The 15,453-nt window shown below is 45.2% G+C and overlaps 1 protein-coding gene across 7 annotated transcripts in view; it reads left to right on the top strand.

Moving 5' to 3' along the window:
- The window catches only part of ATG5 (autophagy related 5), a 125,456-nt gene that overhangs the window by 18,450 nt on the left and 91,553 nt on the right, over nucleotides 1-15,453 (top strand). For all 7 annotated transcript variants that reach the window (XM_074948181.1, XM_074948179.1, XM_074948178.1 and 4 more), the window contains one exon: nucleotides 255-333. In XM_074948181.1, the coding sequence (XP_074804282.1) occupies nucleotides 255-333 (79 nt within the window). The remainder of the gene's footprint in view (nucleotides 1-254; nucleotides 334-15,453) is intronic.

Raw genomic sequence — 15,453 nt, 5'->3', positions numbered from 1 at the left:
AGATTGAGTATAAAGCTTGGAGTTAGAAACTGTTGAGTTCTAGTTCCGACTCTGCCAGTGACTAAGCCAAGTCAGTCATCTCTCCTTGTACAGGGCTTTGAGCATGCTTAACGCTGACTAAAAAGGTGGGGAATAACTGGCAATTTTGAAGTTGGGAACTGGAAGTATATTTTCTGTTATATGTAATTCTAAATGTAAAACTCGTGTGCATTTAATATACTCTTTCCCCGCCCCCCCCCCCCCTTATTTTTTAGGCATTTTCCAATTGGATTGCTATTTGACCTTCATGCATCAAATACAGCTCTTCCTTGGAACATCACAGTACATTTCAAGGTACGATTAAAATACGTTCTTTCTCTGGTTAAAAATAAATCAGCTTAGTAAGAACTGCATGAAACTTTGAAACCAGAAGGTTTCATAATTATACTTACACCTATTGCTCAAGTATATACTACTTTTTTTTTTTTTTTTTTTTTTTTTGGAAGGGGAAAGTTTGTGCTTCAGTACAACTTTTCAGAACTTTCTGGAAATTCAGAGCTGGCTTTTTCTGTCCAACAAGTATGCATATGTGTTTAAATGACCTGTCTTGAAAATGACTCTCTGCTTTAATCTAAAAAATGAACTGTTTGCTCCAGAATAAATTGTTTGAATGTATGCTAGTGCAGTTGGGTAGAGGAGAAGGCAAGAACTCTCTACAGTTGTCTTTTGATTCATTGTAACTTGAGAAGGAAAGACACAGTTAGAATGCTTGTTTCTTCAGAAATATTTGGAGGGGCATTGATTTTTCAAAGATTTGTATAAGTCTGATGACTGTTTGGTATATTGAAAGCACACTTGGTCTGGGTCCCCTCCAAGGACTTAAGTGAAATGAGTTTGGTAGCCTTGCAACAGTTTAGTCACTGGGGGGAAAACAGTGCACTGATGACACATCGTAAAACTGTCAAATATAATTTAGTAGTGTTACTGATCTTTGCTCAGGAGAGTAATTGCACTGAATTAGCATTGAACTTGAATTATGTTACACCCAGTAGTCATACACAGTACTTTCAAATATGGATTGAAGTCAAAATCGCAAAAGAATCTTCCATGCCATATTAGCAATTTTCATAATTTTAAAATAAAAGCAAAACTCACTCTTTTTCTATTGTAGAGATGCAAAAGAGTTAACATGGTGAACAAAATATTTTGTTGCTAGGAAAAACTGGCTTGTTGACTATGTGTTTGTGTGTTTTGTGATTGTGAAATGGAAATCAAAATTAGGAAGTATTTACTTAGGTTGTTCTGAATGCCCTCACTAATTGAGCTGAGGGACATTCAAACAACATAATTTTAAAAAAGTTTAGGAAGTCTTGCTAACAGGAACACTGCAGATGAATCATTGGTACTTGTGACATGCATTTTGGAGAACCTGTAGCTGTGTGTAAGTCTGCTGGGAAGATTTTAAACAAATTCATCACTTCTGGAATTGTGTGCACCTATTTTGTCTGAATCCTCTGCCTTAACGTTACACTAACAGTTGTTTCACATTACATTTCCTTTTAGTTACTATTTTTTATTAAATATAAAAGTAGCTTGTTAGAAAATAATTGAAAATACAAGTATTTAAGAAAGGGTGTAAGCTATACAAGATAAAAGAATGTAGACGAGTTGAGGCAATATGGGTTATGATTCCTAGAGGAAATAGGTAAGGAAACAAGACAATCCGATATTTGAATAAGATAAAATAAGATTCATGCTATACACTTCGTTCTGCAGAAATTTCCTTTTAAAAAAATATGGAAGTGTCCAGGAATGCCTTTTCTGATTCTTTTAGGAAGTGTGCCCTCTAATTGAGTTCCTTACATTGTGCACCTCTAAGCATCATCTTTAAAATGAGTTTTTAAAGATAGGCATGTTGCAGAGAAGCCACCAGAACTCTTGAGCTCCTTTTGGAAATACCTGAAAGATAGGTGGCATTGACAAAGCCTTCTTGAAAATGTCCAAATGATACTGTAGACCCTGTTCAATTTCTTAGATTGTGCCATGTAATCATTGCACGTTCTAAGAAAAGTAGCTTTTACTGGCCCATTTCCTGTATTAACCACATCATGAGTACAAACATTCTAAGAATCTAAATGGTGTCTTGACATTTTTGACATCATAACACATTATCACAGATGGGATAAGAGAGAGGGACTTGCCTTTTTTTTGCTGTTTTCATTCATGCCTAACACAAGCAATCGGCTACCAATTTTGTGAGCTCTTACACATGCCGTACATTATGGGGCATGCAGCCTTGGAACCTACATAATTTGATTTGAATGTGTGATTTAAATAATTCTTCACTGGGAGAGTGGGAAAACACACACAATTTTTGGGGGGATAACGTGGGTGGAAGGGAAGGTTGAAGAGGAGGGTCATAGGCGCAACAAAAGGGAAATCAGTGGTGGAATCTGCTCAACATCTTAGATGTCCGTATACAAATGCAGGGAGTATGGGGAATGAACTGGAATTATTAGTATATAAAATAAATTATGACTTAATTGGCATCACAAAGACTTGGTGGGATAAGTCTCATGACTGGAATATTGGTGTAGAGGGTTATAGCTTGTTCAGGAAAGACAGGAGGGGAAAAAGGGAGGAAATGTTGCACTATATGTCAAGAATATATACATTTGTTCTGAGGTCCAGAAGGAGATGAGAGGCAGACCAGGTGAAAGTCTCTGGGTAAAGATATTTGGAGAAAAAAATAGGGGCAACATCATGGTAAGGGTGCATACATAGACCACCAAATCAGGGAGAGGAGGTGTATTAGGCATTTCTAGAACAAACAACAGAAGTATCCAAAATACAAGATAGAAACGGGGGGCTTTAACTATGCAGACATCTGTTGGAAAAGTAATTTGGCAAAATAATTCAATTTCTTCCAGTATTTTTCTGGATATTTAACTATGTATATTTAGCTGCAATTTTAACCACAATTCCTCCTTCACTTGCCAAGATGAGAATTCAGAATTGCTCTCCATGTTTCCTTCTGCTGTTGCAGGGAAAGTGCAGAACCTTGAACTTGGGTCTTGGAAGGTAAATGAAAGAAAGTAATTTTGATCAGTTACTAAGATGCATTTAAATGAATACACATAATGGTCAGTTACTTAATTTGAGAGGTAGAACAGTTTTAATATTATATATAAGTGTTACTGGCTATGCAGATCTCAAAATTGTCTGTGTGCTTTAAGGGGCTCTTTCTCAAAAGCTCCTCTTTTGTGTAAATGCAAATTTCATACCTAGGCCCTGTACCTACAAACAATTGCGTACATGTTTAAAGCATGTGCTTAAATGTTTGCAATATCAGAGCCCTACATAAGAACGGCCATATTGGGTTAGACCAGTGGTCCATCTAGTCTAGTATCCGGTCTTCTGATAGTGGCCAGTGCCAGATGCTTCAGAGGGAATGAACAGAAAAGGTAATCATTGAGTAATCCATCCTCTGTCGTCCATTCCCAGCTTCTGGCAAACAGAGGGTAGGGGCCCCGTCCATGCCCTTCCTGGCTAATAGCCATTGATGAGCCTAGTCTCCATGAATTTATCTAGTTCTTTTTTGAACCCTGTTATAGTCTTGGCCTTCACAACATCCTCAGGCAAAGAGTTCCACAGGTTGACTGTGCGTTGTGTGAAGAAATACTTCCTTTTGTTTGTTTTAAACCTGCTGCCTATTGATTTCATTTGGTGACCTCCTAGTTCTTGTGCTTTGAGAAGGAGTAAATACCACTTCGTTATTTACTTTCGCCGCACCAGTCATGATTTTATAGACCTCTATCATATCTCCCCTTAGTTTTCTCTTTTCCAAGATTAAAAGTACCAGTCCTATTAATCTCTACTCATACGGAAGCTATTCCATCCTCCTAACAATTTTTATTGCCCTTTTCTGTACGTTTTCCAATTTCAGTGTCTTTTTTTGAGATGGGGTGACCAGACCTGCATGCAGTATTCAAGGTGTGGGAGTACATAGATTTATATAGAGGCAATATGATATTTTCTGTCTCATCATGTATCCCTTTCCTGATAATTCCCAACATTCTGGAAGCTTTTTTAACTGCCACTGCACATTGCGTGGATGTTTTCAGAGAACTACAGTAATTCCTCGCCTGATGTTTTAGTTATGTTCCTGAAAAATGCTACTTTAAGTGAAACAATGTTAAGTGAATCCAATTTCCCTATAAGAATTAATGTAAAGGTGGGGGATTAAGTTCTAGGGAAATTTTTTTTCCCAGACAAAAGACTGACGCTCGCTCTCTCAAGACAGCTAGAGCTATAGAGAGATATGTGCACACACATACACAGTATAAGTTTTAAACAATTTAATACTGTACACAGCAATGATGATTGTGAAGTTTGGTTGAGGTGGTGGAGTCAGGGTGGAAGAAGGTGGGATATTTCCCAGGGAATGCCTTACTGCTAAATGATGAACTATCACTCATCTGAGCCCTCAATGGTTAACACGTTGTTAATGTAGCCTCACGCTCTACAAGGCAGCACAAATGGATGGAGGAGACACAGCATGGCAGAAAGAGACAGAGACACAGACACACTGTGTGTGTGTGAGAGAGAGAGAGAGACTCACATTGCCCCTTTAAGTTTCCTGACCCCACTCTAAATACACTGCCTTTTTAAGTAGATCATAGAATCATAGAATATCAGGGTTGGAATCAGCAAGTTGAGACAGCAGCTGCTGCCAGCAAGCTCCCTCCATCCTGAGCCCTGTCATGTGGAGGTGGGGTACCTGGGGAGGGGGACACCCTGACGTTAGCACCCCTCTTTCTCCCCGCTCTGCACAGCAAGCAGGAGGCTCCCAGGAGCAGCTCCAAGGCAGAGAGCAGGAGCAGCACATGGCAGTGGGGGGTGGGACAGCTGAACTGCCGACAATTGATAGCAGGGAACTTAGGGGAGCTGATAGGGGCTGCCGGTCCACCCTGGTTCCAAGCCCCCAACAGCTAGCTCCAATGGGCCGCTTTTTCTGCAACAATGGACAAAGCAGGTGGCTGCCAAACAATGTTATAAGGAAGCATTGTGCAACTTTAAATGAGCATGTTCTCTAACTGATCAGCAACGTAACAATGTTAACCGGGACGAGGTTAAGTGAGGAGTTACTGTATCCACAATGATTCCAAGATCTTTCTTGAGTGGTAACCGTTAATTTAGACCCCATCGTTTTATATGTATAGTTGGGATTATGTTTTCCAGTGTGCATTACTTTTCATTTATCAACGTTGAATTTCATCTTCCGTTTTGTTGCCCAGTTATCCAGTTTTGTGAGATCCCTTTGTAACTCTTCAAAGTCTGCTTCGGACTTGACCTATCTTGAATAGTTTTGTGTCCTCTGCAAATTTTGCCACCTCACTGGTTACCCCTTTTTCCAGATCATTTATGAATATGTTGAACCGTACTGGTCCCAGTACATACCCCGGGGGGACACCGCTATTTACCTCTCTTCATTCTGAAAACGGACCATTTATTCCTATCCTTCATTTCCTATCTTTTAACCAGGTTCTGATCCATGAGAGGACCTTCCCTCTTATCCCATGATGGCTTACGTTGCTTAAGAGCCTTTGGTGAGGGACCTTGTCAATGGCTTTCTGCAAATCTAAGTTTGCTTTATCCACTGGATCCCCCTTGTCCACATGCTTGTTGACTCCCTCAACAGCCCTACGCTGTAATTGAAACAGTAGAGGAAAATAGCTTTCTGTAAAGAGATGTGAGTGTGTATATGTGGATTGTATTATTTTGAGAGAACTCTGCTACCAGATTAAAATAAATCTTTAGCTTCATTGGTAAGTTTAAAGATTGTATGTATTAGAAATATGGGTTCAATAAAATTTCACAGAAGCAATAATTTGATAGGGAATGAATGGTCTTGCAGTCTGTTACTCATTTCACTCTAGTTGTGTTATGGATGATCAACTGTTTTTTTTTTTCTTAGACTATGTTATCAGTGTGATTTTTGTAGTAAGTAATTTTTCAGTCTCTGTGAAGGACTGTTCACATGTTAACAGGTGTTATGTAAAATAGAATTGACAGCTATATTTAGGTGGAACAGAGTACGAAACCAGACTGGGTGAAACTTGTTAGCTGATATGTTTCTGGAACGACTTCATAGAAATAGTAACTCAGTGTTGCTGGTTGTAAGGAAGACACAGTACTGTTTTTTGGCTACGTATTGTAAATTATGTACAGTAATTTCATTGGTGTAAATAAAACTTGGAGATGTCTGTTACAGTAAAGATACTGAATACCAAGAGAAGCCAAACTAAACAAAAAACCTTACATTCTGAATTGTTTCTTGGAACTACTACTTACTGCTCCAGCAACTTTCAGAATTGTATAGTCAGAGGCTGACTGACAATTTGGTTACAATTGCCCTAGTTATCTTTATAAAAACAAACACAAAAAACACAACTTACTTAAAAAAGGTTCTTAACAGGGATTAAAAAATCAATATAGGTATGTCCTGAATAGCCAGGTCAGTGAAGACACGCAAAATATTTTTTTTTAAATTTCTGTGACTTGATTTTCACCTGTGTGGACCCTAGCATATGGTGTTTCTCAATGTCATTTGGGCAGGTGATGCCAAATGACATTGAGACTAGAGTTTGGGGGATAGTGCCTTTTCCTGAGGTATCGCTGATCTCCACTGCCTCTTGCAGAAGCTGTAAGCATCTTTATTGAAGGCGCCATTATTTTTACAGTCTTTTTTGTTTTTCAGCATTTTTATTTGTGATTTCCACCCTCTGCTCAGAATACTCTGTGGATGAGCCAGTTAATTCAGAATCATGCAACCACTCTTTCTTCTTCTCTTCCTCTTTCCCTAAAAAAGAAAGTAGAGGAAGTGTCTAGAATGTGGGAATCCTTTCCAGTCCTCTGTTGCAGGACTGATGTGCCTGCTGTGTACCCCTGCCAGCCGTGCTGTGGGCAGAGGGAGATATTGAGTAGTTATCTACATAGATTGTTGCTGTCCCCAAGGCCTCTTTTTCAAGCTGCAGGAAAAACTGAAGACCGGGACCATTGCTTGATTTAACAGGGTTTAGGCATCTTCCTTCCCCTTCTTTCCCGGGGTCCTTATAGATTCATTCCTAGGAAGTTACCTACAAAAGTTGTGCCCTGGGCAGTACAGGGCTCCTTGCCCTCTTTGGTGGTCTCCTGGGACCTTTTTGCAAGACTGACGCTCAGATGTGATTTTGTCCTCTTAGACTTCCTCGCAGATGAAATTCAGGGTAAACTGGACTCTGGCGTAAAATGTAACTCTGTGCTTCCTTCCACATGTCTATAGAAGGTCTAAATGGGTATGCCCAAAGAGTGAAATTACTTGTCCCATCGTGTTCAGACCCTTAAATCTCACTGGTTGAGGGCCAAGTTGGAGATTCCTGTTTTTCGTGAAGGTAGGTAAATCCAAAAAAGACCATGGCAGTGCAACGTTTTGTTAAGATGCTGGAGATGGTATGTGTCTCCTCTAATGCCTCTGTCCTCTTTTCCAGGACAGAATTCTTCTGTCGACCTAGCTGTGTCTATACCGTGGGTTGGATCAGTTAAACTATAGTGCTCAGGAGTGTGAATGTTTCACCCCCCCTGAGTGACATAGCTAGGTCAATCTAAATTTTAAGTGTAGACCAGAGTTTAGATATGTTGGGGGAGGAGGTGGGAGAGGAGAGGCATTCAGGAGGATTTTTTCTCAAGTCCAGGGTTATAGCTCTGCATAAGCTTTTGAAGATATTCTAGACTCTGTTCTGGAGTAGGTTTCCAAAAAGAAAATTTTGTTGTTCTTTGAGTGCTTGTTCATGTCCATTGCAATCAGGTGTGCGTGCGCTGCATGCACGCCAGCCAGAAGATTTTTCCTTCAGCAGCGTCCATAGGGTCGGTGTGGGAACCTTCATGGCACCTAATATAGGGTCCTGCCAACCCGCCACCCCCTTAGTTCCTTCTTACTGCCGGTGACAGCTAGCTGGAACAACTATCACTCTTGCATTGCAAGTACTTTTGACAGTGTCCTCTTTAGTTTTCATAGTTTAAAATAGTGAGTGAGTTAGTCATAAGTTAGTCTTTGTAGTTTTTAGGATTTCTTGAGGGTTTCCCCTGCTTCTGGAGTATGCCCCGGTCCCCAGGATTCCAACTCTGTGAGGACTGTGGCAAGTTTATGCCAAAGATTGACCCACACTCTTCCTGTCTACGGTGCCTCGGGGAGAGCAACCAGAAGGACAGGTGCAGAATCTGCAAGGGATTTCATCCTAGGATCCTTAAAGACTGGGATCAAAGGCTGAAAATCCTGTGAATGGAAGTGGCACTCCGACCGCAATCTGACTTGGGGTTGGCAGAACCCACACCGAGCACTTCCTCGTCGGTCCGCAGTGCTCCAGCGCTGATGGTGTGCGAGCCGATGCCAAGGAAGGACCCTAAAGACTCCCGACACCACCATGCTCCACCCATAAGCAACCTTCTCTGTCCAGCACTGTTCTCAGTCCCCGGTGCCACAGAAGAAGAAAAGGCTGGATAGGGGTCGCTCTCCCCCTCTAGAGACCAAGGGACCTGCGGCATCGAAACACATTTCGAGCCAGACCACCTCAACTCTCCAGCCTTCCAGGGTATCGTTGACTCCTGCCCCATCTGGGGTACAGTTGAGTCCGAACCCTCCCTGGATTGCCACGGTGGTCACCTCCAGCTCCCCTCGACGCCAGAGGCATTCAAGGCAGCCAAGGACCTCATTTGCCTCATGACGTCGTCCTCCCCGCAGAGGAGAGACAAGTCGCTGGTGACCACGTGGCCTCAGTTCCAATCAAGGGGCAAACCAGCGATGATGGCATGCCGATCCCCATCTCCGGCACACCTCTGCCTGGCACGGCCCGCCCACGCAGAGGAGTGCACCGGTCCCTGACTTCTTGGCACTGGTCTCTGGCAGTCCATGGTCCTCCTACACAGAGATCTTGGAGTTGGAGGTGGAATCCTATCGCTCCGATAGGACCAGGAGCAGGAGGTCCAGATTCTGCTGCGACCACTTGCCCTATCTGGCACCATGGCTTCCACAGTGGCAACCCTCGACACAGTGGTCCTTTTGGACACCCTGGGCGTATCACCAGAGCTAGGGACAGATCCAAGGCTCAAGGTCCAGCTCTGTGTCAGGGTCCTTTGAGTCCCCGCAGGCACTGCCGGCAGCAGCACCACTGACACCGCTGTTGTCTCCTGCGGCTCCAGCACCGACACCCCTTCCCCCCCCACCAACAGCAGCACCACTGACAGCTGCATTCTCAGTGCCACAGGTGTTGACAATATCAGTGCTGCTGAAATCAACAACTTCGGCACCACCTGCTTCGGCACCGATGTTTCTGCTCCCAGTGGCCGCGGCACCTGGGGGTTCAGCAGTACCGTGAGACCCACAAGGCGCTGAAGGGAGTGAGCAGGGCCTGCTGCTAGGCCTCTCCTCCTCATCCTCCCCCGATGAAGCTGTGGTGGGGACGTTGATGGCCCCTGCTCTGGAGGATAACTGGGTCCTCCAGCAACTTTTACGTCGCGTTGCCCAGAACCTGGGCATGCAGGCGGAGTAGGTGGTGGAGGAATCTGACCCAGTTGTCGATACCTTTGCACCCTCCTGACTCTCTTGTATCACCTAACCCTTATTAAAGATGATTTCAGAGATGACAAAAACCTTATGGCAGACCCGTGCATCTACCGCCAAGGGGAATGAGAGGCGGTACTTAGTCCCTTCTCAGGGGTATGAACATTTATGCACCCCCTGACTCTCTGGTGGTTGATGCAGCCAATCAGCGAGAGCGCCAGGGCTATCAGGGCCCCTCCCCTAAGAATAGGGATGCCAAAAGACTAGACCTTTTCAGCAGGAAGGTCTATTCCACTGGGGGACTACAGCTCCACATTTCAAATCAACAGGGCATCGTGAGCAGATACGCACACAACACCTGTGCTGCGATGGCCAAGTTTGCGGAGCTGCTGCTGCAGGACTCTCGCACAGAGTTCTCGGCATTAGTGGAGGAGGGAAAACTGATCTCCTGAGTCCCTACAGGTGGCATTAGACGCCACAGATGCAGCCTCATGTACGATGGCTGCAGGGGTTGCAATGAGGAGGAGTTCCTAGTTGCAGGTCTCTGGTCTGTCCCATGAGGTCCAACAAACAATCCAGGACCTCCCCTTCAAGGGTTTGGCCCTTTTTTCCGATAAAATGGATAAGTCTCCATTGTCTGAAGGATTCAAGGGCCACCTTGAAATCTTTGGGACTCCGTACCCCCATCACTCAACGTAGGCGTTTCCGGCTGCAGCCTGCCTCTAGGTTCTGCCAAGTTCAGAACTGCCAGGATGCTCCTCATAGGAGGAATAGGAGTGGTAGAAGAAGGCAGCACCGCTCCTCAGCCAGGGCTTGGACCAGCCCAAGCCATCACCCGGCCGCAGACCAGCCTTTTGAGGGTGCGGTGGAGGATGGTACACCAGTTCTGGAACTGGATCCAACCCTACTTAACTTCTCGTCCCAACTATCCCCTTTCTACCGTGCACGGTCCCGTATCACCTCGGACGGTGGATGCTCCGCATGGTAGAGAGGGGATATTCCATCCAATTCTGTGCCCTCCCGCTCTTCCATCTCCCTTCCCCGTCCCTCTTCAGGGACCCCCTCACAAGCAACTTCTTATACAGGAGGTGCACTCGCTCCTCTCTGTCAAGGCAGTGGAAGAGGTTCCTCAGGAGCAATGGGGCAAGGACTTGTACTCCCAGTATTTCCTAATACGGAAAGCCAAAGCCATCCTGGACCTGCGAGAACTCAACAAGTTCGTCAGAAAACTCAAGTTCTGCATGGTCTCTTTGTCCTCCATTATCCCCTCATTGGATTCAGGAGAGTGATATGCCGCCCTCGACTTGAAGGATGCATATTTTCACATAGCAATAATTCCAGCCTACAGAAAATACCTCAGGTTTGTGGTGAACAGCCGCTGTCAGTTTACTGTCCTCCCATTTGGCCTGTCGGCGGCACCTCGGGTGTTCACCAAGTGCATGGCGGTCTTGGCGGCGTTCCTGTGCAAGCAGCACGTAGAGGTGTTCCTGTATCTCAACGACTGGCTGATCAAGGGCCGCTTCAGATCTCAAGTGGAGGCACAGGTCGGCCTCATAAGAAGGACGTTTGATGAACTGGGTCTCCTTCTAAATGAGGCGAAATCGATGCTGTCCCCTGTACGGAGAATTGAGTTTATTGGGGCAGTGCTAGACTTGACTCGAGCCAGGGCATACTTGCCCAGTGACCGAAACCTGGCTTCTGGGAACATCATACGGGGCCTCAGGAATTGCCTGAAGTTTCTAGGACACATGGCAACTTGTACCTACATAAAAAGAAAAGGAGGACTTGTGGCACCTTAGAGACTAACCAATTTATTTGAGCATAAGCTTTCGTGAGCTACAGCTCACTTCATCGCATGCATACTGTGGAAAGTGTAGAAGATCTTTTTATACACATAAAGCATGAAAAAGTACCTCCCTCCACCCCACTCTCCTGCTGGTAATAGCTTACCTAAAGTGATCACTCTCCTTACAAAGTGTATGATAATCAAGGTGGGCCATTTCCAGCACAAATCCAGGGTTTAACAAGAACGTCTGAGGAGGGTGGGGGGATAGGAAAAAACAAGGGGAAATATGCTACCTTGCATAATGACTTAGCCGCTCCCAGTCTCTATTCAAGCCTAAGTTAATTGTATCCAATTTGCAAATGAATTCCAATTCAACAGTTTCTTGCTGGAGTCTGGATTTGAAGTTTTTTTGTTGTAATATCGCAACTTTCATGTCTGTAATCGTGTGACCAGAGAGATTGAAGTGTTCTCCGACTGGTTTATGATTGTTATAATTCTTGACATCTGATTTGTGTCCATTTATTCTTTTACGTAGAGACTGTCCAGTTTGGCCCTGTGATGGTGTCCCCTGAATGGATATGTGGGCACAGTTGGCAACGGGCTTTGTTGCAAGGATAGGTTCCTGGGTTAGTGGTTCTGTTGTGTGGTATGTGGTTGCTGGTGAGTGAGTATTTGCTTCAGGTTGGGGGGCTGTCTGTAGGCAAGGACTGGCCTGTCTCCCAAGATTTGTGAGAGTGTTGGGTCATCCTTCAGGATAGGTTGTAGATCCTTAATAATGCGTTGGAGGGGTTTTAGTTGGGGGCTGAAGGTGACGGCTAGTGGCATTCTGTAGGAATAGCGGTCAGTAGGTTTCCGGTATAGGGTGGTGTTTATGTGACCATCATTTATTAGCACTGTAGTGTCCAGGAAGTGGATCTCTTGTGTGGACTGGACCAGGCTGAGGTTGATGGTGGGCTGGAAATTGTTGAAATCATGGTGGAATTCCTCAAGGGCTTCTTTTGCATGGGTCCAGATGATGAAGATGTCATCAATATAGCGCAAGTAAAGTAGGGGCGTTAGGGGACGAGAGCTGAGGAAGCGTTGTTCTAAGTCAGCCATAAAAATATTGGCATACTGTGGGGCCATGCGGGTACCCATAGCAGTGCCGCTGATCTGAAGGCATACATTGTCCACAAATGTAAAATAGTTATGGATAAGGACAAAGTCACAAAGTTCAGCCACCAGGTTAGCCGTGACATTATCGGGGATAGTGTTCTTGACGGCTTGTAGTCCATCTTTGTGTGGAATGTTGGTGTAGAGGGCTTCTACATCCATAGTGGCCAGGATGATATCAGGAAGATCACCGATGGATTGTAGTTTCCTCAGGAAGTCAGTGGTGTCTCGAGGATAGCTGGGAGTGCTGGTAGCGTAGGGCCTGAGGAGGGAGTCTACATAGCCAGACAATCCTGCTGTCAGGGTGCTAATGCCTGAGATGATGGGGCGCCCAGGATTTCCAGGTTTATGGATCTTGGGTAGTAGATAGAATATCCCAGGTCAGGGTTCCAGGGGTGTGTCTGTGCGGATTTGATCTTGTGCTTTTTCTCGGAGTTTCTTGAGCAAATGCTGTAGTTTCTTTTGGTAACTCTCAGAGGGTAATGGCTTGTAGAAAGTGGTGTTGGAGAGCTGCCGAGCAGCCTCTTGTTCATATTCCGACCTGTTCATGATGACAACAGCACCTCCTTTGTCAGCCTTTTTGATTATGATGTCAGAGTTGTTTCTGAGGCTGTGGATGGCATTGTGTTCTGCACGGCTGAGGTTATGGGGCAAGTGATGCTGCTTTTCCACAATTTCAGCCCGTGCACGTCGGCGGAAGCACTCTATGCAGAAGTCCAGTCTGCTGTTTCGACCTTCAGGAGGAGTCCACCTAGAATCCTTCTTTTTGTAGTGTTGGTAGGGAGGTCTCTGTGGATTAGTATGTTGTTCAGAGGTATGTTGGAAATATTCCTTGAGTCGGAGACGTCGAAAATAGGATTCTAGGTCACCACAGAACTGTATCATGTTTGTGGGGGTGGAGGGGCAGAAGGAGAGGCCCCGAGATAGGACAGCTGCTTCTACTGGGCTATGTAGACTCCTTCCCAGAACCACTAACCCAGGAAACTATCCTTGCAACAAAACCCGTTGCCAACTGTGCCCACATATCTATTCAGGGGACACCATCACAGGGCCTAATAACATCAGCCACACTATCAGAGGCTCGTTCATCTGCACATCCACCAATGTGATATATGCCATCATGTGCCAGCAGTGCCCCTCTGCCATGTACATTGGTCAAACTGGACAGTCTCTACGTAAAAGAATAAATGGACACAAATCAGATGTCAAGAATTATAACATTCATAAACCAGTCGGAGAACACTTCAGTCTCTCTGGTCACGCGATTACAGACATGAAAGTTGCGATATTACAACAAAAAAACTTCAAATCCAGACTCCAGCAAGAAACTGTTGAATTGGAATTCATTTGCAAATTGGATACAATTAACTTAGGCTTGAATAGAGACTGGGAGCGGCTAAGTCATTATGCAAGGTAACCTATTTCCCCTTGTTTTTTCCTATCCCCCCATCCTCCTCAGACGTTCTTGTTAAACCCTGGATTTGTGCTGGAAATGGCCCACCTTGATTATCATACACATTGTAAGGAGAGTGATCACTTTAGATAAGCTATTACCAGCAGGAGAGTGGGGTGGAGGGAGGTATTTTTTCATGCTTTGTGTATAAAAAGATCTTCTACGCTTTCCACAGTATGCATGCGATGAAGTGAGCTGTAGCTCATGAAAGCTTATGCTCAAATAAATTGGTGAGTCTCTAAGGTGCCACAAGTACTCCTTTTCTTTTTGCGAATACAGACTAACACGGCTGCTACTCTGAAACCTGTACCTACATAGTACAGCATGCCAGACTCAGGCTTTGCCCATGTCAGTCATGGCTAGCATCAGTATATCGACCAGTTCGGGAACGCTTTGGACAGTATCTTAACCCTGCCTCGCCTGATACTAGACTCCCTCCTGTGGTGGCTTGACCCACAGGTAATAAGTGCAGGGGTCCCCTTCACCAGCCCCCAGCCATCCTTGTTATTAGTGACAGATGCGTCAGCTTTGGGATGGGGGACACGTGGGAGACCTCAGGACACAAGGCCTCTGGACCTTGCTCTGCATATCAGCGTCAAAGAACTGAGAGTGGTGCGCCTGGTGCGCCAGACTTTCAGAGTCTGTATATCAGGGAAATGTGCATCAGTCCTCATGGACAACACCACGGCAATGTTCTGTCTCAACAAACGGGGGTGCATGCTTCTCTCCTCTGTGCCAGGAAGCCCTCAAGCTATGGGACTTCTGTGTAGAGCACTCGATACACCTGCAGGTATCCTACCTACCTGGGATACGGAATGAGCTGGTGGACCGTCTCAGCAGGTCTTTTCACAGCCACAAGTGGTCCCTCTGGCCGGACATAGTGAGCTCAATCTTCCAACACTGGGGCTTTCCCAAATAGACCTGTTCGCCATGCAACGCAACAGGAAGTGTCAACTATTTTGCTCCTTCCTGAGTCACAGCCCAGGCTCCATCGTAGATGCCTTCCTACTTCCATGGGGAGGCCGCCTCCTATACGCGTTCCCACCGATTCCTCTCATTCACAAGGTGCTCCTCAAAATTCGTAGGGAACGAGCCCTGGTGATATTGATAGCTCCGGCCTGGCCACGCCAACACTGGTACACATCACTCCTGGAAATGTCCTTGGCAACTCCGGTCACCCTACCACTCATCCTGGACCTAATAATGCAGGATCATGGCCACCTTCGACATCTGAACCTCAAGTCGCTCCACCTCACAGCATGGACGCTCCATGGCTGAATGCTGTGAAGCTGTCCTGCTCTGATCAAGTCAGACAAGTTCTCTTCGCCCTTTCACAAGGGCGCCGTACCTTGCCAAGTGGAAGAAATTCTCAATCTGGTTGGAGCAGCATCTTCAGTCTCTGATGCTCGCCTCTGTGCCATTTATACTGGACTCCGTCCTCCATCTTAAGCAGCAGAGATTGTCCATGTTGTCAATAAGGGTTCA

Source organism: Natator depressus, chromosome 3 (assembly GCF_965152275.1).
Source record: "Natator depressus isolate rNatDep1 chromosome 3, rNatDep2.hap1, whole genome shotgun sequence".
NCBI lineage: Eukaryota > Metazoa > Chordata > Testudines > Cheloniidae > Natator > Natator depressus.
The sequence above is the reverse complement of the archived record's forward strand: the minus strand, read 5'-3'. Positions and strand labels throughout refer to the sequence as shown.